The sequence below is a fragment of the Hemitrygon akajei genome, chromosome 3, assembly GCF_048418815.1.
Source record: "Hemitrygon akajei chromosome 3, sHemAka1.3, whole genome shotgun sequence".
NCBI lineage: Eukaryota > Metazoa > Chordata > Chondrichthyes > Myliobatiformes > Dasyatidae > Hemitrygon > Hemitrygon akajei.
In genome coordinates this window covers 88,263,441-88,288,909 of record NC_133126.1, presented here as the reverse complement: position 1 = coordinate 88,288,909, position 25,469 = coordinate 88,263,441, and the positions used below count along the sequence as shown (strand labels likewise).

The following is a 25,469-nucleotide window of genomic DNA, read 5'->3' as shown; positions in this document are numbered from 1 at the left end:
TGATATAATAATGCATTTTGACATTCACAAAGATAATGAAACTATCGATCTTCTTCCTCACAGTAATATTACAGAACCAAAATCCAAACAATTAACATAGTTCTACTTCAACTCAATCTAATCCAGGTATCTCTGATATGAACTGTACCTATTACAATTTTGCAGTTTCCAAATCTAACTGCTGATCACTACTTCTATGACATTCCTCATAATTTTCTTCCAGTTTTTGTTTTTAAAATTCGACTTAGCTTTGTCCCCAACAATTTTTCACTTTCCCTTCTCCACTGATCATTTATCATTCCTATTTCAGTTCATGGGATGAGAAATGAGCAATGCAGATGAAATCAGAAAAAGGCAGAGAGGAGGCTTCTGTGGAATATAAACACTGGCAGGGAGTTTTGAAGTGCATTTTTACTACGTAACAGCTACAGAACACACTGGCAATATTTTACCACAAAGAGTAGCTGAAGCATAAACACACAGAAGAAAATAGTGAGAGGATTTGGTGACAGGGTCAGATAAAGGACGAAAGGAGGGTTGTATAGAGTACATGTACCTTGGGTAAACGGGCTTTTCCTGTGTACCCACTGTGCAGAAGAAATCTTGATTGCATATTTGGTGTAACCATTAATGGACTGAAGCATTTCTATTTTTGTAGCTATTTTTAAAAGCTCATTTGTACTTTAGTTGGGCTTTCTAGAATTCATCTTAAACTCCATGTCAAAGTTACATCCTTTTCATTTTCAGAAATGTTTGTATCTCTCTCGTGAACTACATGTACTTTATTCATAATATTATACCTCTAGCTCTTGCGACAGCTTGAATGTTAGAGGAGATGTTCCATTAGTTTATCTTGACTGATCAATATAACAACACAATCCATCAGGTCCTTGCTAGTTCCCAGTAGAACAATCCCATGTGGTTCTCTGAAATGCGTCCTCTCTCATGGAAGGCCATTCAACTCCCCATTCATTGTTTTAGTCATTAAACTGCATTACCTTTACTGTACTCTAGCTAGTTAAACTGCATTAATGATCCTGGGGAAAGCTAAACTGTGGAATGCTATGCAACCTCTTGTGGAGTAAGCACCAATTAAGAGAAAATGCCCTCTCTGCGTAATTTTGCTAACTGAAAATAAATTGGACAGTAATTATCCAGACTGCATTTTTCCTGGTTTTGTGGAATGGGGATAAGGATTAATTAGCTATGTTATTTCATGGGTACTAGTATTATAACTGACTGGAATAGACTTAGCTAGGTGTGCTGCTAATTTATGATGGAGGAGACTGTAACATTGTCTGTGGTATGAGAGTAGGGCTGTTCTGACTAGTGGGACAGCTCTTCCTATAAACCCCTATTGTTTGTGGCATAATAAGATCTTTTTCATCTGTTTACTTCACCCTCTAGCTCATCATGTTCTGCTCTGGCATTTGAATCACATGCCCAGCTTGCACTAGCCTCTGTAATAAACTGTTCAACTGCTGGTTATTGCCGATCCTGATTTTGATTAAATGTCCTGGAGAAATGTGCCTTTAAATGCTACAGATGAACACAAGTTGAGACACTGAAAGAATAGAAAACACTGGGAAGCAAGTGTTGGAATTCTCCATTTCTGCTTTGTTGTTGCACATCCAGTAAGATAATTGGGAAATTGCCAGTTTATGATTTCCTACCAGCAGAAGTAATTTAAAATATTCTCCAACTGCAGATTTTCAAATGCAAAGTTTCTGAAATAGAAAATCATAAAATGAATACAAGCCATCTAAGACCAGGAAACCCTGGAGAACTAGAAGAGTAAAAAGGATTGTTAAGGTGTGGAATGTTGGGGAAGTGGATGTGAAGCTTGTCTTAGTTTCCCAATGACTATCAGCAACTATTGAGGACTATAGCCTTCTCTTTCAAAGCAGCACAAAACTTCTTAAGAATTGCAAACACTGTGTTTTTCCCCAACTTTCTTTTATGCTATGTGTGTAAAAGCATCTATGTACGAATTGCAGCCCAAAGGAATTGTAATTAATGGTTCTCATTGTATACATACACATCATAAACAGTAACCTGTTTCAAATTGTATTGAAGTCTGTTGCATCTATTAACATACGTTGTAGTGTTTATAAATATGGAGCAGTCACCTACTGTTATTACTATAGACAGCAGTCTTGCACCCAATACATAATACCATGGGGATGATGCATTACAATGTACTAGGAGACACAAGGTTGCTGAAAAACTGGAGAAGTGCACACAAAATGCTAGTGGAACTCAGCAGCTTAGGCAACATCACTGGAGTGAAATGAACAGTTGATTTTTGGGCCATGGTAATATATCAGGACATTACATGAAAATGTAAATAGAAGCAAGAATTTTTTTTTGTGTCTAGTCCTCCTACAATAAGATAGTTGCTCATCTTTTACAGTGCCACTTTCCTTGCAGACCCTCCGGCCCTCTAAACCTCCTCCACATTTAATAACATCATGGTTGATCATATTGCTGGACACCCACAAAAACCTTTTAGCTTTCTTATCAATAATCTGTCTAGCCCGCCTTTGAAAATGCTTAACGATTGTTTTTCCATCAGCCTTTTGAGGAAGAGAGTTGTGAATGTGACACCTCCGTGGTGTATCACTAATACTTGAGATGCATTACATGGTGTAACAATTGGTTACAACATGCAGAAGAGTTATTCCTGCAATAAGAAAATTAAAATGTGTTAATGTTTCAAGTTGGTGTCCTTTCATCGGAATGATAACTATTTTTCAGTCTGATACTGATTGACCTGCTGAGTATTTGAGCAACTTTGTTTTTATTTGATTTCTAGCATCTGCAACTAGTTCCTCTTAAAACAATAAAAAGTTTAATTGACTTGAATTTATTTTTGTGTCTTAACACGCTACACCCTCGTAATCAATGAGGTGATATTTTTGAAAGAAAACATTCCTATGGGGCTTACCGAGCAAATGTTTCTCCTGGGCTGGCTGTTCATGCTAGATAAGAAGAAATTTCTTCACATACAGTAGGTGGTGATGAATCTCGTGAATTCTCTACTCAAAAGGTGTGTGGAGATTCGGTCCCTGAGTATACTTAACTTGGGGTCTCAGTAGTTAAGGGAACCAGCGGATAACAGGTTAGTGCTGGTAACTGGTACCACTGTAAGAAATGAGCTTTGAACATTGTTTGAGCAGGTGTGAAGAATTGAATGGTGTTTCTCCTGTTTATTTTTCATTTTTTCAAATTGTTGGTGGTTCTTACATTAGATCCTGTCGTGGTTTCTCGTGCCTCACAAATGACCAGGAGACGCAGAAGTATTAAACTTTAATTTGCAAATCAAAGCTGAGACAGTCATTGAGCTAGTCACTGATTGCCCACTGATCCTTGGACATAGCATTTTTTATAGCAATCTCCTGGTTTAGTTGCATTAGCATATCCAATCGGTCTACAGTTGCGTATCACAAGTACATCCGCCACTATTGTTTCTACCATTGACTTAATCATGTTCTAATCTACATCTCTTAGCTACCTCTCATTAACACACCATTGTCTTCTACATTCTTAAGATTTCATTCTCCTACTAAATTGGTTACATGCATAGCAAATAGCAAGTTTCAAAGCTGACTACATAGTTTTGGTTACACAGCAAACAATTTCAACTTTTATACTCCAATAATCCCTACCAAATTTTGTTCGTCTTGCTCTAGAATGTTTCCAATCCGTTTCTTCATGCTCTGGGTCTCTACCAGCCATGGCTCATCATGTCTGTCCTGAGAGGAATAATGGATGGAGAGATTTGAGATGAGTGGGCAGTGCTTGGAGAGAAACTGTGTCCATTCTAAGTTCAACGTTTTCTAGTAACTATCTCAACAATGTCTTTAAGTGCCTGCTATTAAGCCCATCCAGGAAGAGGGTGTATGCTGAAAACTAGTACAGTTTGGGAAGCACTGAAAGGAATTGTATTTCTAAATTGCTAAGAATGGGAATGTGAAACATAAGGAAGTGATGGAGGTATATTTGTATAAGAAATATTTATTTCAAGAATTTCCAATGTTGTACATCTTTGGAAAATGTTTTTATCAAGTTGCTAATTTTAGTATTCAATATCTTGTACACAGGGTTCAAAAAGAATCTTGAGATCGCATGAGATTATACTGCCGCCTTGTGGCCTGGTGGAAACTGACCTCGCACTAACCTTCTCACTGCAGGTACTGATTCATTTACTGTTGTATATTTTATTTAAGAAAGCATTTTATAAGAAGACATTAAATTAACTTTTCGTACAATGATTGTCTCTGTTGGTATAAATTGCTATTCTGTATTGGTTACACAAAAGCCATAAATTCACGTTGGCTCAACAATGCAAAAATATTGTGTGTCAGAATGCTTTGTTGTTTATCATATTGTGTATACAGAAATATGAAGAGTACTTATTTGCTACAAAGATTATAGGTATGGCAAAAATTTGCAGGCACCTTCTCCAGCCTAGGATGTGGCATTCAGTGATTTAAATGTGAAATCTGCATCTGCAAGGTAAATGTTGATGAGGCATCTGCTGGTGACTGCAGTCTACCTGCAAGTTTCCATCTCGAGCTTTCAATTACATGTCACTCCAGCTCTTCTTCCCATTCCCACATCGACTTCTGCTTTTTCCAATTTCATGGCGAGGCCAACTGCAAACACGAAGAACAACACCGTGTAGTCAGTAGCCCAGTAGCATGAACATTGACAATTCCAATTTCGGGTAAACCACTACCTCTGGCCCCTTTCCATTCCCACCAGTCTCTCCCTTTGTTCACCTATGGCATCTTTCCTCTCTCAGCTGGTCTCCACCTCATTCCAACTGCTCATCATCTTCCCTAATCAGGTTGCACCTATTACCATAAGACACAGAAGCAGAATTAGGCCATCTGGCCCATCGAGTCTGCTCTGCCATCCAATCATGGCTGATCCTTTTTTTTCTCCTCCTCAATCTCAGTTCCCAGTCTTCTCTCTGTAACCTTTGATGCCATGTCCAGTCAAGAACCTATCAATCTCTGCCTTAAATACACTCAACGACCTGGCCTCCACAGCTGCATGTGGCAACATATTCCACAAATTCACCACCCTTTGGCTAAAGAAGTTTCTCTGCATCTCTGTTTTGAAAGGGCGCCCCTCTATCCTGAGGCTGTGCCCTCTTGGTCCTAGACTGTCCGATCATGGGAAACATCCTTACCACATCTACACTGTCTAGGCCTTTCAACGTTCAAAGGGTTTCAATGAGATTCCCCTTCATCCTTCTGAATTCCAGCGAGTACAGACCCAGAGCCATCAAACGTTCCTTGTGTGATAATTACCAGCCTCTGTCTCTCCATTTCATCTCATCTCTCTAGACTGCCTTTCTTCCCTCTACACTTCTGGTCCTTGTGGAAGGCCGCAACCTGAAATATCAACCATCCTTTTGCCTCTACAGATATTCTTCCAACATATATTCTTTGCTTCAGGTTCTAGCTTCTGTAGTTGCCTTATTATCATCTATTCATTTAGTACTTCACTGTGCCTTTAGAGTCCATGTGCAAGTACCCATTTTGTCCTTAATAAGCCCCATTCTTCTATGTTCCGGCTTTTAGTATTTATATCCTTTTAAAATGCTCTAGGTATCTATGGCAAATAATATCTTCTCATGTGGTCTCTTTTCATCTTATTTTAATTTCCACATTACCTCTTAGTGCTTGTATATATATCTGTCTTAACAATTCCACAATACTCATAGAAACATAGAAAACATACAGCCCACAAAGCTGTGCCGAACATTTCCCTACCTTAGAACTACTTAGGCTTTACCCATAGCCCAATATTTTTCTAAGCTACAAGCAGCCATGCAGGTGTCTCTTAAAAGACCCTATCGTTTCTGCCTCCACCACCACCGCCGGCAGTCCATTCTAGGCACTCACCACTCTCTGTGTAAAAAAAACAACTTACCCCTGACATCTCCTCTGTACCTACTTCCAAGCACCTTAAAACTATGCCCTCTCGTGCTAGCCATTCCAGCCCTGGGGAAAAGCCTCTGACTATCCGCATGATCAATGCCTCTCATTATCTTGTGCTCCTCTGTCAGGTCACCTCTCATCCTCCGTCGCTCCAAGGAGAAAAGCCTGAGTTCACTCAACTTGTTCTCATAAGGCATGCTCCCCATTCCAGGCAACATCCTTGTAAATCTCCTCTGCACCCTTTGTATGGTTTCCATGTCCTTCCTATAGTGAGGCGACCAGAATTGAGCACAGTATGCCAAGTGGAGTCTGACCAGGATCCTATATAGCTGCAACATTACCTCTTGGTTCTTAAACTCACTCCCACGATTGATGAAGGCCAATACATCGTATACCTCTTAACCACAGAGTCAATCTGCTTAGCAGCTTTGAGTGTCCTATGGACTCGGACCCCAAGATCCCTCTGTTCCTCCACACTGCCAAGAGTCTTACCATTAATACTATATTCTGCCATCATATTTGACCTACCAAGATGAACCACCTCACACTTATCTGGGTTGAACTCCATCTGCCACTTCTCAGCCCAGTTTTGCATCCTATCAATGTCCCGCTGTAACCTCTGACAGCCCTCCACACTATCCACAACACCCCCAACCTTTGTGTCATCAGCAAATTTACTAACCCATCTCTCCACTTCCTCATCCAGGTCATTTATAAAAATCACAAAGAGTAGGGGTCCCAGAACAGATCCCTGAGGCACACCACTGGTCAGCGAACTCCATGCAGAATATGACCCGTCTACAACCACTCTTTGCCTTCTGTCAGCAAGCCAGTTCTGGATCCACAAAGCAATGTCCCCTTGGATCCCATGTGTCCTTACTTTCAATAAGCCTTGCATGGAGTACCTTATCAAATGCCTTGCTAAATTCCGTATACACTACATCTACAGCTCTACTTTCATTAATGTGCTTAGTCACATCCTCAAAAAATTCATTCAGGCTCATAAGGTACAACCTGCCTTTGACAAAGCCATGCTGACTGTTCCTAATCATATTATGTCTCTCCAAATGTACATAAATTCTGCCTCTCAGGATCTTCTTCATCAACTTACCAACCACTGAAGTAAGACTCACTGGTCTATAATTTCCTGGGCTATCCTTACTCCCCTTCTTGAATAAGGATATGTTCAATAGAATTATTGAAGACTGGTTGGGAGGGGGGGGGGTAGATAAGGGTAAACATTTCAAACTTGCCGGTAGTTCTGTTAAAAGAGGATGGAGCTATAAAGTTAATGGCAAAAACTGTAAGTGGGGAGATGTAGTAGGTATGAAACAAAGGAGTCCAAAATACTGAAGAATGCTGGAAATCAAATCTTGCTTTGACTGCAAAATATGGAAGCACCTTCATGAACTCCCACAGCTCCCGATAACCCTGTGATTTAATTTTCTGAGGCTGACGTAAGAGCAACCTTCAGGATGGTGAATCCACAGTAAGATTCCAGCCCACACCAGGTACCTGGCTGAGTACTAAAGACTGTACTGATCTATTGGCTGGAGTGTTCACTGATATCTTTAACCTTTCTTTCTGACCACCTCTGTCTGTCGATGGAGTAGCAGTAATTCTGTGCTGCTCTTAGTTTTCTCTCTCTCCCCCCAGTTTAAATTTTGAATTTAGAATTTTTAATTGCTGATTCTTGAAGGGGAGTAATGTGTCTGTCTACGAGAAGTGGGAAGAATCCGCATGAACCTACTGACAAAGGTAATGGAAAAGGAAAGATGGCGAAGGAAAGATGTGATGAAATGCCAGCATGGGCTGAAGATATCGTTCGGACACTGAATTCAATTCAAGATCAGAATAGGGGAATTAAAGATCAACTGGAAAAGAATAAAAATGAAATGAAGTTATTTCTGGGAAAACTTAAAGATGTGGAAACTCAAGTTTCTAAACATGAAGAGGAATTGAAGTTAACTAAGAAAAAACTGTCTGAAACTACAACCCGTTTGGAAAAATATCATAATTAGGTTATAGACCTGGAAATTAGGTCTCGCCGTAACAATATACGAATCATTGGATGGCAAAAAGGAGCTGAAAATGAAGACTTAACGATTTACTTAGGTAAGCTCTTTCAAACTCTATTTCTGACTATTTTATTACAGCCGCCTGCTATTGAAAGAGCACATAGACTGTCTACTTCGAAATTTAAAGATTCAAGCAGACCAAGATTTATTTTGGTTTGTTTTCATCATTTTAAAATTAAAGATCAAGTAATGCGACAGGCAAGAAAACAGAGAGTTTTCAGAATCAACGAGTCTGAGCTCCGTTTTTATGAAGATTATCCGAAAGAAGTAATGGAACAAAGATCAAGATTTGCTTTGGTAATGAAACAAGCATATGATAAGAAACTATTTCCCTCTTTGAGTTACCCAACAGGAATGAAAGCTTTTCCTCCTAATTCTTCTCCAATTTTCTTTGACCCAAAAGCCGCACTGGATTTTGTTCAGGCTATATCCGTCACTGTCAGTGATGCTACTACCGAATGAACTTTCTGAAAAGCTGTTTGATTATCTTTATATTATTCACATTTTGAAAAGATGATATATGAAGGCTATTTAGATATTTCATTGAGAGATTAATAAAAGAAGATAAGAAAACCTGCTCATCCTTATATCCTATTGGATTTTTTTTGGAAAGAAGATTTACAGTTCAAGTTTGACTGTTTAAATGGCTAATTAGATATTTGACTGAGAAAAGAGGATAAAAGGATTTGTTCCTTTTATCTAATATTTGGGTTGATTTTTTTTTGTTGTTTCTTAATTTACTAACTGGTAGCTTTTTTCCTGTTAATAAGGTTTCTTTTTATATATATATATATATATCTGGGAGGGTTTAGTTACTTATGATATTACTAATTAATATTTTTGTAAATTTAGTTTGGTTAAATATACTGTTAACCTTTTTTAAAATCTGTTTTATTATAGCGCTCTATAACCGAATTTGAAGTTTTCTTAGAGATTTAAAGCTAAACTTAAGATGGCGCTGGTTTTCTTTCGAAGAGATTATATTATTTTGGTTCTTTTTTGTTTAATATATGATGGAATGTAAACACTCGCCTTTGCTGAGACGTTACTATCTTTCTTGCTAGGTCATCTTATTTTTTTGTGTACTGGCTGGGGGGAGGGAGAGACGAGACCGACAGACGGCCCATGGCTTGTATTCTATCTTAGTTCACTTGCCTTTTTTCTGGGCTTTTGGGAGGTTGGGTGGATTTAGAGTTAGGAGTTTTTTCCCATTGGGTGGTTCCGGAGCATGCGTGTTTTCTATATGGTTGTATTCTTCATCACCGCCATCTTTGATAATCCCGTATTGGTATATGTTCTGTGCGTGTATAAAGTAAATTAGAATAAAATTATACTATGGCAGTTAAACGGATTAATGTAATAAGTTGGAATGTACGTGGTTGGAATCATCCTATTAAACGAAAAAAGACTTTTAAAATTGTTAATCGATTCCAACCTGATATAATTTTTGCTCAGGAGATGCATATCAGGGCAGGAGATCAAAATGGATTTTTTGGATGGTGAAATGGATTACAGCTCCATGCTACTTCTCAGAGTAAAACCAAAGGTGTATCTATCTTTATTAAATCTAATATATTTACTCAAGAGGATATTGAATCAGATTCTAATGGTAGATTTTTAATTGTTAAAGGAGTGATTTGTAATAGAAAGGTTATTTTGGTCAATTTGTATGGTCCCAATATAGATGATCCTTTTTTTAAAAAAAAAGTATTTGCTTTATTGCAGGATAAATTGCATTATCAATCACCCATGTTGATAATGGGTGGGGATTTTAACTGTTGTTTAAATCCTATGATTGACAAGAGCTCAACTAATCAGTGACTTCCAAACTGCTCTGCATCAGTTATCAGCTCCTATTTGACCGATTTTGGGTTGATCGAATTATGGAGGCATTTACACCCTGATAACAGAGAATATTCCTTTTTTCTCATGTCTATAAAACATATTCGAGGATTGATTATATTATAATTGATCCCCGCCTTTTGCCTAATGTTGAAAACTGTGAATATGATGCTATTGCTATATCTGATCATGCGCCTTTGAGTTTGTCCTTTGAATTTGATGATGTTTTCTTTGCCCGTCCACCATGGCGCATGTCTCAGACTTTATTGCAAAACTCTGATTTTATCAGTTTTATTGAAAGCCAGATAAAAGAATTTTTTCTTTTTAATGACATAGGAGGTATATGTCCAAATTAATTATAAGGGATACATTTAAAGCATTTTTACGTGGTCAGATTATTTCTTATTCAGCTAAACTTAAAAAACAGACTAAAGCAGAATTAGATAAAATTTCAAAACAAATTAAAGAATTAGATAATGTCTATAGGACTTCCCCTAATATTGACTTATTTTAAAAAAAGGGTGGAACTTCAATCACAATATAACCTATTATTAACTCATCCAATTGAAGGTTATCTACTTAAGTTAAAGAGCCAATTTTATATGTTTGGAGATAAAAATAATAAACTTCTTGCATTTCAATTAAAATCGGCTGGAGCCAAGAGGCAAATTTTGAAAATTCGTAGAAAGGATGGTACCCTGGCTCGGGAATATGAAGAAATCAATAAGATTTTTCAAGATTTTTATACTGAATTTTATAAATCTCAATGCCCAGTAGATTCTTCTGAAATTAATGCTTTTTTATGAAAGATTGCTTTCCTTAAAATTTCTGCTGAGGATCAAAAAACTCTTGATGCCCAAATTACTGAATCCGAAATTCATAGAGCTATTTTTTCAATGCAATCTGGTAAGGCTGATTATCCTGTAGAATTTTATTAAAAATCTGGAGAATTGCTTTCTCCATATATGTTGGAGATGTCTAAAGATTCTTTTGTGAAAAATGATTTACCCTCTACTTTCTATGAGGCTTCTATTTCTTTAATTCTTAAAAAGGATAAAGATCCTCCTGATTGTGCCTCATACAGACCGATTTCATTATTGAATGTTGATGCTAAGATTCTCTTAATGATAATAGCCAATCAGTTGGAGAGTATTTTGGGTAAAATCATTTTTAAAGATCAAACAGGCTTTATAAAGGGTCATTATTCTTTTTCAAATGTTCGGAGATTATTTAACATTGTATATTCGCCCTCTTCTAAAACTCCACAATGTGTTGTATCTTTGGATGCTGAAAAAGTATTTGATCGACTCGAATGGAAATATTTATTTAATGTTTTAGAAAAATTTGGTTTTGGTATTAATTTTAATAATTGGATTAAAATGATATATAAAGCTCCTATTGCTACTGTTGTCACTAATAACTGTAGGTCTCCTTTTTTTCAGCTATCACGGGGGAGAAGACAAGGTTGTCCATTAAGTACTTTGTTATTTAACTTACTGTAGATTCCGGATTATAAGCCGCTACTTTTTTCCCACATTTTGAACAGCTTTGAACTCTGCGGCCTATAATCCAGAGCGGCTAATACATGGTTTTTTTTCATGCCGCCTCGTAAACATTTTGCCTCGTAACAGTAGACCAATAAAATTGATGAGTAGTTCACAGAGGTCCAATGAAATTGTACGATAAATCAAGCGCACTTTCACAATTAAATTATTGTAAATCAGTCATTTGTACTCACCCTCATCAACATGGAAAATACTCGAAGAAAAGCAAGACCCGAGCGCGTCAGACCCGATTAGACCCGATCGCGTTACGCAAGCGCGTCAGACCCGATCGCGTTACGCAAGCGCGTCAGACCCGATTAGACCCGATCGCGTACACAAGCGCGTCAGACCCGATTAGACCCGATCGCGTTACGCAAGCGCGTCAGACCCGATTGGACCCGATCGCGTTACGCAAGCGCGTCAGACCCGATTGGACCCGATCGCGTTACGCAAGCGCGTCAGACCCGATTAGACCCGAGCGAAAACGCTGCTTTTAAGTTAAAGTCGATCAATAACTTTTCCTGGTAGGCTGCAGTATATATATTTTTACCAGTCGCTAGGAGATATTGGAATGTTGTTCGTGCTGTTCAGTAAAAAAGTATATGCAACGTAATTTGTGTTACCGATACGTATGTATATTTAAAAGTAGCGGTGCGGCCTAAAATCCGGTGCGGCCTTTACAATTAAAAAATTGATTTTATTTCTAAAATTAGAGCCTGCGGCTTTTAATCAGGTGCGCTCTGTAGTCTGGAATCTACGGTAATATTAGAACCCCTTGCTATTGCTCTTCGTGAAGCCAAAAATATTCATGGGATTTTTGTGAATGAGACCATGCACAAGATCTCTCTTTACGCTGATGATTTATTCGTATATATATATCTAAGCCTGAAGAATCTATTCCTGCTTTGCTAAAATTATTTGACAAATTTGGAAATTTTTCAGGATATAAAATAAATTTTGGTAAAAGTGAATTACTTCCTTTAAATGAATCTGTCTGTATATATGATAATATTCCTTTTAAAGTTATGGATTCTTTTAGATATTTAGGTGTCATAATTACTAAAAAATTTAAGGGTCTTTATAAAGCCAATTTTCCTCCTTTAGTGGACTCTATGAAGTATTCATTTAGTAGATGGAGCCCACTTACATTTTCACTTGTTGGTCGTATTCATGCAGTTAAAATGAAGATTTTACCAAAATTTTTATATTTATTTCAGAATATTCCTGTTTTTTTGACTATGAAGTTTTTTGATCAGATTGATTCTATTATTCTATCTTTTATTTGGGATAATAAAAGACCAAGGATCAGTAAAAGTCATTTACAAAAGTTGAAAAAGGATGGAGGTCTCGCTTTGCCTAATCTAAGAATGTATTATTGAGCTGTTAATTTGTGGTATATGTCCTTTTGGTTATATTGGGGTGATAAGAATGATCGGCCAATTTGGGTAGTCCTGGAACTGAGAGCTGTGAAACAGTTTTATTTAACTTCGTTATTAGGAGTTGCTCTACCTATACAATTAGCAAAAGCTGCTAATTTAAACTTATATCCTGTGGTTAAGCACTCTTTACAAATTTGGCTCCTGTTCCGCAATTTTTTTAATTTTAAAAAATTTAAACTTTGTAGTATAATTTATCGTAATTACTTTTTAAAATCTTCTTGGAGTGATCCAATTTTTTTACTTTGGAAAAATAAAGGTATTAGTTCTTTTTTGGATTTATTTAAAGAAGGCAGATTGATGTCTTTTGAACAATTAGTCGATAAGTATTCTCTCTCATATTCACACTTTTTACCATATCTTCAAGTTAGACATTTTTTACAATAATATTTAAGTAATTTTCCTTACATATTGGAGGCTGACTTGTTAGATACTATTATGAATATGAACCCCTTAATGAAAGGTTCTATTGAAAGAATTTATAATTTATTATTACAATGGGATAAGCGTCCTTTACTTAAGATTAAACAGGATTGGGAGAAGGAACTCAATTTGACTTTTATATGGGAGGATTGGACGCAGATTCTGAAGCTGGTTAACTCTTCTTCGATCTGTGCTAGTCATTCACTGATTCAATTTAAAATTGTACATCATTACCATTTGACGAAAGAGAGACTTTCTAAAATATTTCCCAGTGTTGACAAATATTGTGATAGATGTAAAACAGATAGCCACACTGACACATATGTTCTGGTCATGTTCTATATTAAAACAGTTTTGGAAGTCAGTCTTTTCGACAATTTCTAAAGCACTCAGAATCAAATTGCAGCCTAATAAATTGACTGTGCTTTTTGGAATAATTCCTCAAAATATCCATGGTATTTCTGTGTCTGACCAACATATTATTGCTTTTGTTACATTGATAGCTAGGAGGGCTATCTTGTTGAAATGGAAGGATATATCAGCTCCTACTTTGTCACAATGGTTTTCTCAAGTGATACTGTGTCTTAGCTTGGAGAAAATTAGAAGTCGAACCTTTGAACCTTTATTTGATTTTGAGAAGAGATGGGGCTCATTTGCTCGTTACTATCATTACAGTTAACTGATAGATTTCCTCCATGATCTAAGTGTAAATTTTGTTTTGATATATCTTTCTTTCTTGTTGGCGGTTTGATGTTTAGTTTTAGGTGCTTTCTGTATGATGCATGGCTCTGGGGTTGTACCCCCAATGGGTTTTTTTTTTTCTCACTTTTCTTGCTTAGTAGGGTTTTTTTTATTCACAAAAAGTTTCAATCTTTAAGATAATTTCTTTTTTTTTGAGGCATTGTAAGTGTTGTTACTTCGATGTACCTGTGTTATTTTTGAATAATAATAATAATTAAAAGATTTGAAAAGAACCTTTCTTTTTGGCATTTTGAGGTTTCCACCTGCCTCAAGCAGGCTTCAATTATACTGGTGCCTAAGGAGAACGTGTTAACCTGCCTCAATGACTATTGTTCAGTAGCACTTAAATTCACTGTGATGAAAATTGCTTTGAGAGGTTGGTGATGAAACATATTAATTCCTACCTGAGAAGTGACTTGGATCCACTCCAATTTGCCTATTGTCACAACAGGTCAACAGTAGGTGCCATTTCATTAGCTCTTCTTTCAACCCTGGAACATCTCAACAATGAAGATGCAGACATCAGGATGCTCTTCATTGACTACAGCACAACATTCAATACCATCATCCCCTCAAAAATAATCAATAAGCTCCAAGACCTAGGCCTCAATACCTCCTTGTGCAATTGCATCCTTGATTTCCTCACTTGCAGACCCCACTCAGTTTGGATCAGCATCAACATCTCCTCCACAATTGCCATCACACAGGTGCACCACAAGGCTGTGTGCTTAGCCCCCTACGCTATTCGTTTTACACTTAAGACTGTGAGACTAAGCACAATTCCATTGCCATGTTTAAGTTTACTGATGACATCAGTGTCGTAGGCCAAATCAAAGGTGGTGACAAATCAAGATATAGGGGGAGATTAAAAAACAGGCTGAATGAAGCCTCAAGAATAAAATTTTACTCAATGATAGCAAGATCAATGAGCTGATTATTGATTTCTGAAGAAGGATCCATCAGCCAGTCCTCATTAGGGGATCAGAGATGGAGAGGGTCAATAACTTCAAATTCCTTGGTGCTATCATTTCACAGGGTCTATCCTGGTCCAGCATGTAAATGCCATTACAAAGACAGCATGGTAGCACATCTACTCTATTAGAAGTATGTGAAGATTTGGCATGTCATCTAAAACCTTGACAAAGTTCTACAGGTATGTGGGAGAGTAAATTGACTGGTTGCATCACAGCCTGTTATGGAAACACCAATATCCTTGAAAGGAAAAACCTCCAAAACGTAGTGGATACAGCCCAGTCCATAACGGGCTTACATCTACATGTCGCAAGAAAGTACCATTGATTATCAAGGACTCCCACCAGCCAGGGCAAGCTCTCTCCTTGCTACTGCCATCAGGAAGAAGATATGGGAGCCTCAGGACCCACACCATCAGGTTCAGGCAGAGTTAATACCCCTCAAACTTCAGACTTTTGAACCAGTGGTGATAACTTCACTCACCTCTTCGCTGAACTGTTCCCACAACCCATGGGGTCACTTTCAAGGATTCTATAACTCACTTTCTTGATATTTATAGCTTATTTCTTTCTTTCTTTCTTTATTTCACATTTTGTATTTTCACTTTGTTGTCTTTTGCACAATGATTGTCGTCTGTCCTGTTGTGTGCGGGTTTTCATTAATTCTGTTGTGTTTCTTGTATGTACTATTAATATCCACAAGAAAATGAATCTGAGGGTTGTTTTTGTGTTCTTTGATAAGTTTACTTTGAACTTTGAAACAGAACAGAAAATACTGGAAATGTTCAACATGTCAGGCAACATCTGCGGGGAGAGAAATAAAGTTGGTCTTTCCCATTTGCACCTGCTACCACCATCGTTTCTGGCAGTCTGTGCCAAGTCTGTTGTAAATTGTGACCGGGTACAGAGTGCCAGGAATGGTGGTGGTAGCAGATTCAAATGGGAATTTGATAAATACTTTGTAAAAGAGTAAAATGCAAAGCAACAGAGGAACAAAGCAGGGTGTGGTTTTGTATCTGCATAATGAGACAGATATTACCATCTGGATCTACCCTGTTGATTGTTTATAAAACACAGATTACATGCTGCAGGTGCATCGCTATCCCTTTGTTTTGAAGAGAGATTTTGTCACAGCTTTGAGAAAAAAAATTAATTTCAAGTTGGCACACTCAACAGCTCTGTATTCACACTTTGGATATGTTACAAGATTTCTCAAGTCAGGTGTTCTGTTAATTAGAGATCAGTGAGGCTGAATATAGACTTTAATCCCCACAATTTTATTTTAAATAAGTGGATATGGTGCAAATTGCAGGGAAATATCATGTCTTTGGTGCAGAATTGTGCTTTTCGATGTGTGAGGTTTGTTCTGCTTTTACATTGCTGCAAAATTCTACCCATAACTCTGAGCCTTTCTCTCTTTTGAATATTTACTTACCCTGTATGATTCAGTGCTTGCTTCTTAAACTCAATCCTTGTGGGCATTATAGCAACAGCGTCTGCATTATTTATTGTCCATTTAAGATTCACTTTCAAGAACTCTTCATCTCATGTTCTCGATATTTATTGCTTATTTATTGTTATCATTTCTTTTGTATTTGCACACTCTTTTGCACACTGCTTGGATGCCGAGTTGGCATTCATTGTCTTTCATTGATTCTATTATGGTTTTGGATTTATTGAGAATGCCTGCAAAAAAATGAATCTCAGGGTTGTATATGGTGATATATAAGTACTTTGATAAAAAATTTACTTTGAACATCGAAACTGAAAATGCCACTTCTTTTCTTCACACACTGAATCGCTTATTATCACATTTTATTACCTCAAATTTAGTTAACCCTTTTCATCGATTTAGAAAGTTAAATAAAAATTTCCCTGACTTTCCTTGAATTCTGCTTTTGTGGATTTCCATTTGGAATATTGTACTGGTGAATCTATACTGTGTGCCCTGCATGGTTTTAATGCCCAGTCTATTAATGAGGCACCCAGTTAAGGAAACACAGAACAAGCAATTCACTTGTTGAGTCTCCTTTGGGTAGTTAATAAGAAGTTCTGTTTTGGTCAGTTGCTGGTCACAGGAATAGTTGGAATAGTATATACATTGCACAGCATGGCACTTGACTGTACAATGGATAAAGTGATGATTAGTGGAAGCATTAAAGGGTGGGAAAGTAGGAGGGCATGAGAATCTTGTAGAAAATTGATAAGAAAACATCAGAAGTTGAATGTGATGCATCTGGAATAACATGGCAAGATTTTTTTAAACCTAAGGCTTAAAAATTATCCTTCATAGGATGCTACATAAATGCTGTAAAGTATTAATTCTTACGCACGTCAAACGTTATAACTGTTTTTAGCGTACTGTTGGTACAAGGCCAAAATTAATATTGGTCTATGATTTAATATTTGTATTACGAAGATAATTATGACCTCTTTGCTGTTTTGATTTATTCAAATTTATAAAACCCAAATACCATTGTGCAAATGTTCTTTTGTTTTCCAGTTCAAGCACACATAGGTATTTAACACTGTATTTTAAGTAAGATATCCATTTGAAGTTGTACAGTGATATGCAGGGAACTTGGTATGAAATCCTTCCCACTCTTCTGCTAGATGTAAGTGGGCAAGGAACCTGTGAAGAATCTCTGTCCTCAGCAATGAGTCAATCAGTGTGGAGAAGCTGCCCATGAGAGCTTCTATTAGTTGGGCAGGGTGACTGATGAGATTAAGAGCTGGGGCTTGGGACCTGAGGCTGCACCTTGGCCAATACAGTGAGTTGGACAAATACCAGTGACTGGCAGGATCTGTTGAAAGACTCCTCAGGTCCTGTGCACAGCCTCATCGTTTTTACAAGATGACAGTAGCTGTTCTCTTTTTTGTCTGGCTGCACAGTTCTCTGTTGCCTGGGAATTTCTCCATCGTTACAAGCTCAGTAGCCACCAACCAGCATTTCAACAGCTTTGCTTAATGTACCACTTTTATCTTTGTTCCCAATAGTACCCACATTTTCTCAAACGAGAGGGCAACAAACTACAAATCATGCTTCAGAGACGAAAGCGGTACAAGAATCGGACCATTCTGGGATACAAGACTCTGGCGGTGGGCTCCATTAACATGGCTGAGGTGAGACAAAGTGTCTGTGTTTGTCACCATTCAATCCTGTGTTACTGGGGCTATCTTGACTTTGTATGGTGATATCATACATGCTATCTGCTACAAAAAAACAAATATCACAAAGATGTACTGCATAGAAACAAGCTCTTTGACCCAATAGGTCCATACCTATCATCAACCATCCATTTACATTAGTCCTACTCCAACATCATTTTATTCTCCCCATGTTCACATCAACTTCCCTCAGACTCTACACTCAACACACAAGCAGCAAATAGCAGGACATTTAATCTGAAGGAATAGGTTTCAATAGGTACATTTAATATCAGAGAAATGTATACAATATACATTCTGAAATTCTTTATCTTTGCAAACATCCCTGAAAACAGCGAATTTCCCTAAAGAATGAATGACAGTTAAATGTTAGAACCCCAAAGCCCCCAACAACTCCACACTCCCATGCAGCAACAAAGCAACGACGACACCCCCCCACCAGCAAAAAAGTATTGGCACCTCCCACCGAGCACTCAAGTTTGCAGCAAAGCATCAATAAAGACACAGACTTGCAGTACCCCAAAGACTACTCGTTCACCAGATAATTTGACGTACCACAGGCTCTCTCTCTCTCTCCCTAATAAGGGAAAAAGAGGTGTTCCCTTTTAATATTAAATATTAAAAAGCAGTAGATCCTTTTTTGTTATTAATCTGCCAACCTGCATGTCTTTTGGGATATGGGGAAAAATCTGGATCATCCAGAGGAAACCCATATGGTCAGATGGAGAACATGTAAACTTGGCACAGATTCACAACTTTCTAGGTTATTAAAAGCAAAATTTCCATTTATATTACACATTTCACATGCTTTCAGTGGGTTCCAAATCAGCTGAGTTTTTTTGAAATGTAAATGCTGTTATAATGTCAGAAGCACAGCAACCAATTTACCTATAGTAAATTCCCCCAAGCAACGGTGTAATAAAGACCATGCAATCTGTTCTAGAAATGGGATAGTGGTGAATATTTGTCCTTCAGAGGGCGGGGAACATCATAAAGGACTCCTCCCATCCTGCACACGGACCGTTTGATCTGCTTCCGTCTGGTAGGCGCTTCAGATCCCTCCAGACTAAGACTAATAGGCACTGGAGAAGTTTTTTCCCTACTGCGGTCACTTTGCTGAACAGTTAACTGCCGGTTAACTGTCGGCTAACTATTACTTGGATTGCACTACCTGTATGTATAATCTATATTTTCATTTATATTTATCATTATTATTGTTATGAGCAGAGAGACAACATCTGCCGGAAGTAAATTCCTTGTATGTGCATAGGTACTTGGCGATTAAAGTCTGATTCTGATTCTGATTCAGACATGAGTGGAACTCCATTGTGACAGAGCCTCGGAATTCCTTACACCCACTTGAAAGAAACTAAAAAGGCTTGGTTTAACCGATGGCCCACTAGCAATGCAGAACTCAGTCAGTTCTGACTCAGACAACTGGATTGTCAGCACTCAGTTTCGTGTTCAAATGTCTGAGGTGGGACTGCCACCTACAATCCTAGATTAAGGGAAAAAATGCTACAAAACTGACCCACAATATATCATGCCTAAGATAATTAATGAAAATCAAAAAGAAACTGTAGGCATTGAAAGTCTGAAATAAAAACTCCAAAAATTCCAGAAAAAACTCAGCAAGTCAGGTGGCTTCTGTGCAAAGAAAAGCATTGATAGTTATGCACACAAAATGCTGCAGGAACTCAGCAAGATAGGCAGCATCTATGGAGGGGAATAAGCAGCTGATGTTTCGGGCAGTGACCCTTCATTAAGAATGGAAAGGAAAGGGGCAGAATCCAGAATAAGAAGGTGGGTGGAGGGGAAGGGGTGCAGACTGGCAGGTGAGAGGTGAGAACAGGTGAGGGCAAAGGTGGATGGGGGATGAGGATAAATAGTTAAGTGTAGATGCAAACTGTTACTTTGCACAGGAAGAACAGAGTGAGATATGTGGAGTTCTAGTCAACTGACAATAAAAATAGAGTAGAAGCATCATTTTCAAGTACTAATTATATTTGTTTCTGCTGTTTTTGTACCACAGGTAATGCAGCATCCAAATGAAGGTGGCCAGGTTCTCACTCTGCTCAGTAATCTAAAGCAAGCAGCAATAAAAGTAGCTGAAATCTGGATCTTTGCATTGTCTAGCCAGCCAATCGACCATGAAGACAGTGCAATGCAACCTGGTCAAAAAATAAAATCAACAGGTGCGATGGGATGTATCATGTTATTTTGTAAGAATATGTATATGGAAAAATTAATTCCATGCATTCCTATAATCAGTACAATTATTCAATTGAGAGGTGTTCGGATTTACTAACAAGGAAATTATCTTAATCCAGAAATGTACTCTGAGTTCACAGGTTTCCCCGGCTATCCAAAGGTAGAGCGTTCCTATGAAACCATTTGTAAGCCGGAATGTCGTAAAGCGAAGAAGCAATTACTGTTAATTTATATGGGAAAATTTTTTGAGCGTTCCCAGACCCAAAAAATAATGTACCAAATCATACCAAATAACACATAAAGCCTAAAATAACATGAACATATAGTAAAAGCAGGAATATGATAAATACACAGCCTATATAAAGTAGAAATATTGTATGTATGGTGTAGTTTCACTTATCAGAATCGGGAAGACAGCGAGCGAAATCGATTTGTAGGAAAAAAATTGGCATGTACATGCAAGTGCACATAGACGTGTGCGCACACAACTGCTCGCACAAGGCTTGACGGTCATGGTAGTCTTTCTTGGGATAAGCACATGTATAAAGCGGGCATCTGTTTTTTGTAAAAGCGAAAATCCTCTTTGGTTAGCAAAACCAGGTACTAATGTAGGTCTTTCGTAACAGCAAGCTGTCGTAAAGCGAACAGATGTTCTCAGCGAAATGTACGGCAGAAATGTGGCAAATGTTCAGGGGATATTTACATGGAGTTCTATATAGATACATTCCAATGAGACAGGGAAAGGATGGTAGGGTACAGGAACTGTGGTGTACAAAGGCTGTTGAAAATCTAGTCAAGAAGAAAAGAAAAGCTTACAAAAGGTTCAAAAAACTAGATAATGATAGAGATCTAGAAAATTATAAGGCTAGCAGGAAGGAGCTTAAGAAAGAAATTAGGAAAGCCAGAAGGGGCCATGAGAAGGCCTTGGCGAGCAGGATTAAAGAAAACCCCAAGACATTCTACAAGTATGTGAAGAGCAAGAGGATAAGACATGAGAGAATAGGACCAATAAAGTGTGACAGTGGAAAAGTGTGTATGGAACAGGAAGAGATAGCAGAGATACTTATGAATACTTTGTTTTGGTATTCACTACGGAAAAGGATCTTGGCGATTGTAGGGATGACTTACAGTGGATTGAAAAGCTTAAGCATGTAGGCATTAAGAAAGAGGATGTGCTGGAGCTTTTGGAAAGCATCAAGTTGGATAAGTCACCGGGAATGGATGAGATGTACCCCAGTCTGCTGTGGGAGGTGAGGGAGGAGATTGCTGAGCCTCTGGCGATGATCTTTGCATCATTAATGGAGACGGGAGAGGTTCCAGAGGATTGGAGGGTTGCAGATTTGATTTTTTTTTTTTTAAATATGGAACGCTTCATGAATTTGCGTGTCATCCTTGCGCAGGGGCCATGCTAATCTTCTCTGTTTCGTTCCAATTTTAGTATATGTGCTGCCGAAGCGAGCACGCAGATGTTGTTCCCTTATTCAGGAAAGGAATTAGAGGTAGCCCAGGAAATTATAGACCAGTGAGTCTTACTTCAGTGGTTGTTAAGTTGATGGAGAAGATCCTGAGAGGCAGGATTTATGTACATTTGGAGAGGCATAATATGATTAGGAATAGTCAGCATGGTTTTGTCAAAGTCAGGTTGTGCCTTATGAACCTGATTGAATTTTTTGAGGATGTGACTGAACATGTTGATGAAGGTATAGCAGATGTAGTGTATATGGATTTCAGCAAGGCATTTGATAAGGTACCGCATGCAAGGCTCATTGAGAAGGTAAGGAGGCATGGGATCCATGGGGACATTGCTTTGTGGTTCCAGAATTGGCTTGCCCACGGAAGGCAGAGAGAGGTTGTAGACGGGTCATATTCTGCATGGAGGTGGGTGACCAATGGTGTGCTTCAGGGATCTGTTCTGGGACCCCACTCTTTGTGATTTTATAAATGACCTGGATGAGGAAGTGGAAGGATGGGTAAGTAAATTTGCTGATGACACAAAGGTTGGGGGTGTTGTGGATAAAGGTTACAGCAGGACATCAAATAGGATGCAAAAGTTGGTTGAGCAGTGGCAGATAAAGTTCAACCCTGATGAGTGTGAGGTGGTTCATTTTGGTAGGTCAAATATGATGGCAGAACATAGTATTAATGGCAAGATTCTTGGCAGTGTGGTGGATCAGAGGGATCTTGGGGTCCGAGTCCATAGGACACTCAAAGCTGCTACACAGATTGACTCTGTGGTTAAGAAGGCTTTCGGTGCATCGGCCTTCATCAGTCGTGGGATTGAGTTTAAGAGCCGAGAGGTAATGTTGCAGCTATATAGGACCCTGGTCAGACCCCACTTGGAGTACTATGCTCAGTTCTGGTTGTCTCACTACAGGCAGGATGTGGAAACTATAGAAAGGGCGCAGAGGAGATTTACAAGGATATTGCCTGGTTTGGGGAGCATACCTTATGAGAATAGGCTGAGTGAACTCAGCCTTTTCTTCTTGGGAGCAGTGGAGGATGCGAGGTGACCTGATAGAGGTATATAAGATGAAGAGAAACTTTGATCATGTGGATAGTCAGAGGCTTTTTCCCAGGGCTGAAATGGCTAACACGAGAGGGCACAGTTTTAATGTGCTTGGAAGTAGCTACAGAGGAGATGTCAGGGGTAAGTTTTTTACGCAGAGAGTGGTGAGTGCGTGGAATGGGCTGCCGGTGGCGGTGGTGGAGACGGATATGATAGGGTCTTTTAAGAGATTCCTGGATGGGTATATGGAGCTTAGAAAAATAGAGGGCTATGGATAACCCTATGTAATTTCTAAAGTAAGTACATGTTCGGCACAGCATTGTGGGCCGAAGGGCCTGTATTGTGCTGTCAGTTTTCTATGTTTCTATGTCTTTTGGGTGTGGGAGGAAACTGGAGAACGCAGGGAACTAACAAGTGGACAGAGTGTATAAGCAATATAGCTTCTTATCCAAGCTGTCTAGTTTTTATTTGCAGTTCCTATTTAATGTATATCATTCAATGAAATATATTCTTTTGCTCTATTTCCCCCAGCTCTGGTTTTGTCCCTTTCTCAAAGTGCTGATCATATTGTAGCTGTTTTCCAAAACCTCGCCCTTGCTCCTCAGTTTGTGAGATTCAACTGTAGATATTAATAGTTTAGTTGATGACAATGGAGTCAGGTCCTGCACATACCAGTAACAATCACAGGCTTGGATTGCCTGGAAAGTATCAATCAGATGTTTTTCCTCCTGTTGTTCCAGCCTCCACCAAATTCAGCGTATTACCTGTGCTATACACACAGGACTGAAGAAGGTTCTCAGCCCAAAACTAAGACTGTTCACTCTTTTCTATAGATGCTGCCTGGCCTGCTGAGTTCCTCCAGCATTTTGTGTGTGTTGCTCGGATTTCCAGCATCTGCAGATGTTCTTGTGTTTTTATTACCTCTTCTACACTGACTGAAATAAGCTTAATATTATCCTTGAATAGAAAAGATGAACTGTTCACCCTTTTGCCTTTTGAAAGATATTGTTGTTGACTAATAATCGCCATTGGTTTCTTCTAACTAATCTAGAACAGATATAGAGGTAACATAATGCGATCTTTAGTGGATATGAGCTTTAGGAGCACTGTCCAAAATTACCTGTTGCACCCAAGTATGCCACACCTACCATAGATCCTCTCTTTAATTATCAGGGATTAGTTTATACTTGAGGAGTTTGGTACATCTACTGATCTAATCACCAGCAAGCAATTTAATAAAATTAGTTGTACTATTTTTAATATGAATATGGATTTAGGGCCTTAAAACTATTTCTCCATATCACGCTTAGAATTTAATAAAATTAAGTCAATTACTGATTGCCTATGCTGTATTTACCATAGCAACTTCAATTAGAGTTAAATTATAGAAATTTTATAAAGAACCTGACTTATTATTTTAATCTGCTTCCAGCAGTGCAAGCTTTGTTTTGTATGGCTGATATAAATTTTTCAATTTGACATTTGTTATTTCATAGATAACTACTCAGAGGAAGAGTATGAAAGTTTTTCTTCTGAACAGGAAGCCAGTGATGATGCAGTCCAAGGGCAAGTATGTAACACTAGAAATTTCTCAAATGTTGCTTTGTTTGTCTCCATTCGTGACCATAGCAGGTATCTCTATGTTCCTGCTTGTTTTCCCCCAACCCCAACCCCAACTCCAACTCCAATCCCACCCCCAAATCTCTCAATGCCCTTGAAGACTAAAAATATGATTCTCAGTCTTGATAATAAGCAAGTAGAGAACTCCAAAGATTCAAGACTGCGGGAAGAAATTTCTTCTCAATTCCATCTTAAGTGAGCAGCCTCTTATTCTGAAACTGTATTAGAGGAATAGGAGGCCTCATCTCAGCAAGTTCCCAGTAAATACATTTCAAATTTTTTTGTTTATTTTAAACTGACATAGATATAGATCCTACCTGTTCAACCCAACATAGTATTTAATTCCAAGAAACAGCTTAGTTCAACGTCTGAACTGCTTCCAATGGAAGTACAGCCATTGTTGGCTATACCATTGTTTATTTTCAGATCCTTAGGGTTCTTCTGGGACTCAGGAATGACAAGCAGTCTTAAATTCTTAAAGATCGTTTATTTCAAAGTACAAACAAACATACATATATTAAGCAAACTAAATAAAGAGCTGAGAAATGAAACAGAGGTGAATGAATAGCAAAGAATGCAAAGCTAAAAGAGAACAAAGATGGTGCCTCGGAAAAGAACATCACTTTTATAATTGAGATAGCAGAAATTCCTTAGATAAAGTAAGCCAATCAATGATTGCACAATTACATCACATGGGTAATGTGTTAATACTTAACCAATGAAAAATGAGAAAGGTGATAAATTGTTAGTTTAGCTGCTATACTGTCTTCTGCCAGTGAGTGGGGATAACCCACTACATACTGTGAAAAGTACCTGAGTTTGTTAAAAAGTACAAATGGTTAAAGTTGCAACTTTAGTTTTACATTAATTCATCTTAAAAAAAAGTATTAAAATGAACAGTGGTTTCCAATACTGTCCTTATATTTGAGACCAAAACCATGCAGCGTGCTCCAGGTGTGGTATCGCCAGTACTCC

The 25,469-nt window shown here is 38.2% G+C and overlaps 2 protein-coding genes and 1 non-coding gene across 13 annotated transcripts in view; 2 read left to right on the top strand and 1 right to left on the bottom strand.

Annotated features, from left to right (window-relative positions):
• The window catches only part of exd2 (exonuclease 3'-5' domain containing 2), a 423,296-nt gene that overhangs the window by 208,069 nt on the left and 189,758 nt on the right, over positions 1-25,469 (top strand). The gene's annotated exons all lie outside the window — the stretch shown is intronic.
• Positions 1-25,469, top strand: part of pacs2 (phosphofurin acidic cluster sorting protein 2) — a 288,404-nt gene that overhangs the window by 158,240 nt on the left and 104,695 nt on the right. For all 11 annotated transcript variants that reach the window (XM_073040292.1, XM_073040291.1, XM_073040290.1 and 8 more), the window contains exons 3-6: positions 4,104-4,193; positions 17,987-18,112; positions 20,190-20,352; positions 24,371-24,444. In XM_073040292.1, the coding sequence (XP_072896393.1) occupies positions 4,104-4,193; positions 17,987-18,112; positions 20,190-20,352; positions 24,371-24,444 (453 nt within the window). The remainder of the gene's footprint in view (positions 1-4,103; positions 4,194-17,986; positions 18,113-20,189; positions 20,353-24,370; positions 24,445-25,469) is intronic.
• On the bottom strand, positions 21,724-21,830 carry LOC140725819 (U6 spliceosomal RNA). The gene has a single exon (XR_012098471.1). It is a non-coding gene; the product is annotated as a U6 spliceosomal RNA (small nuclear RNA).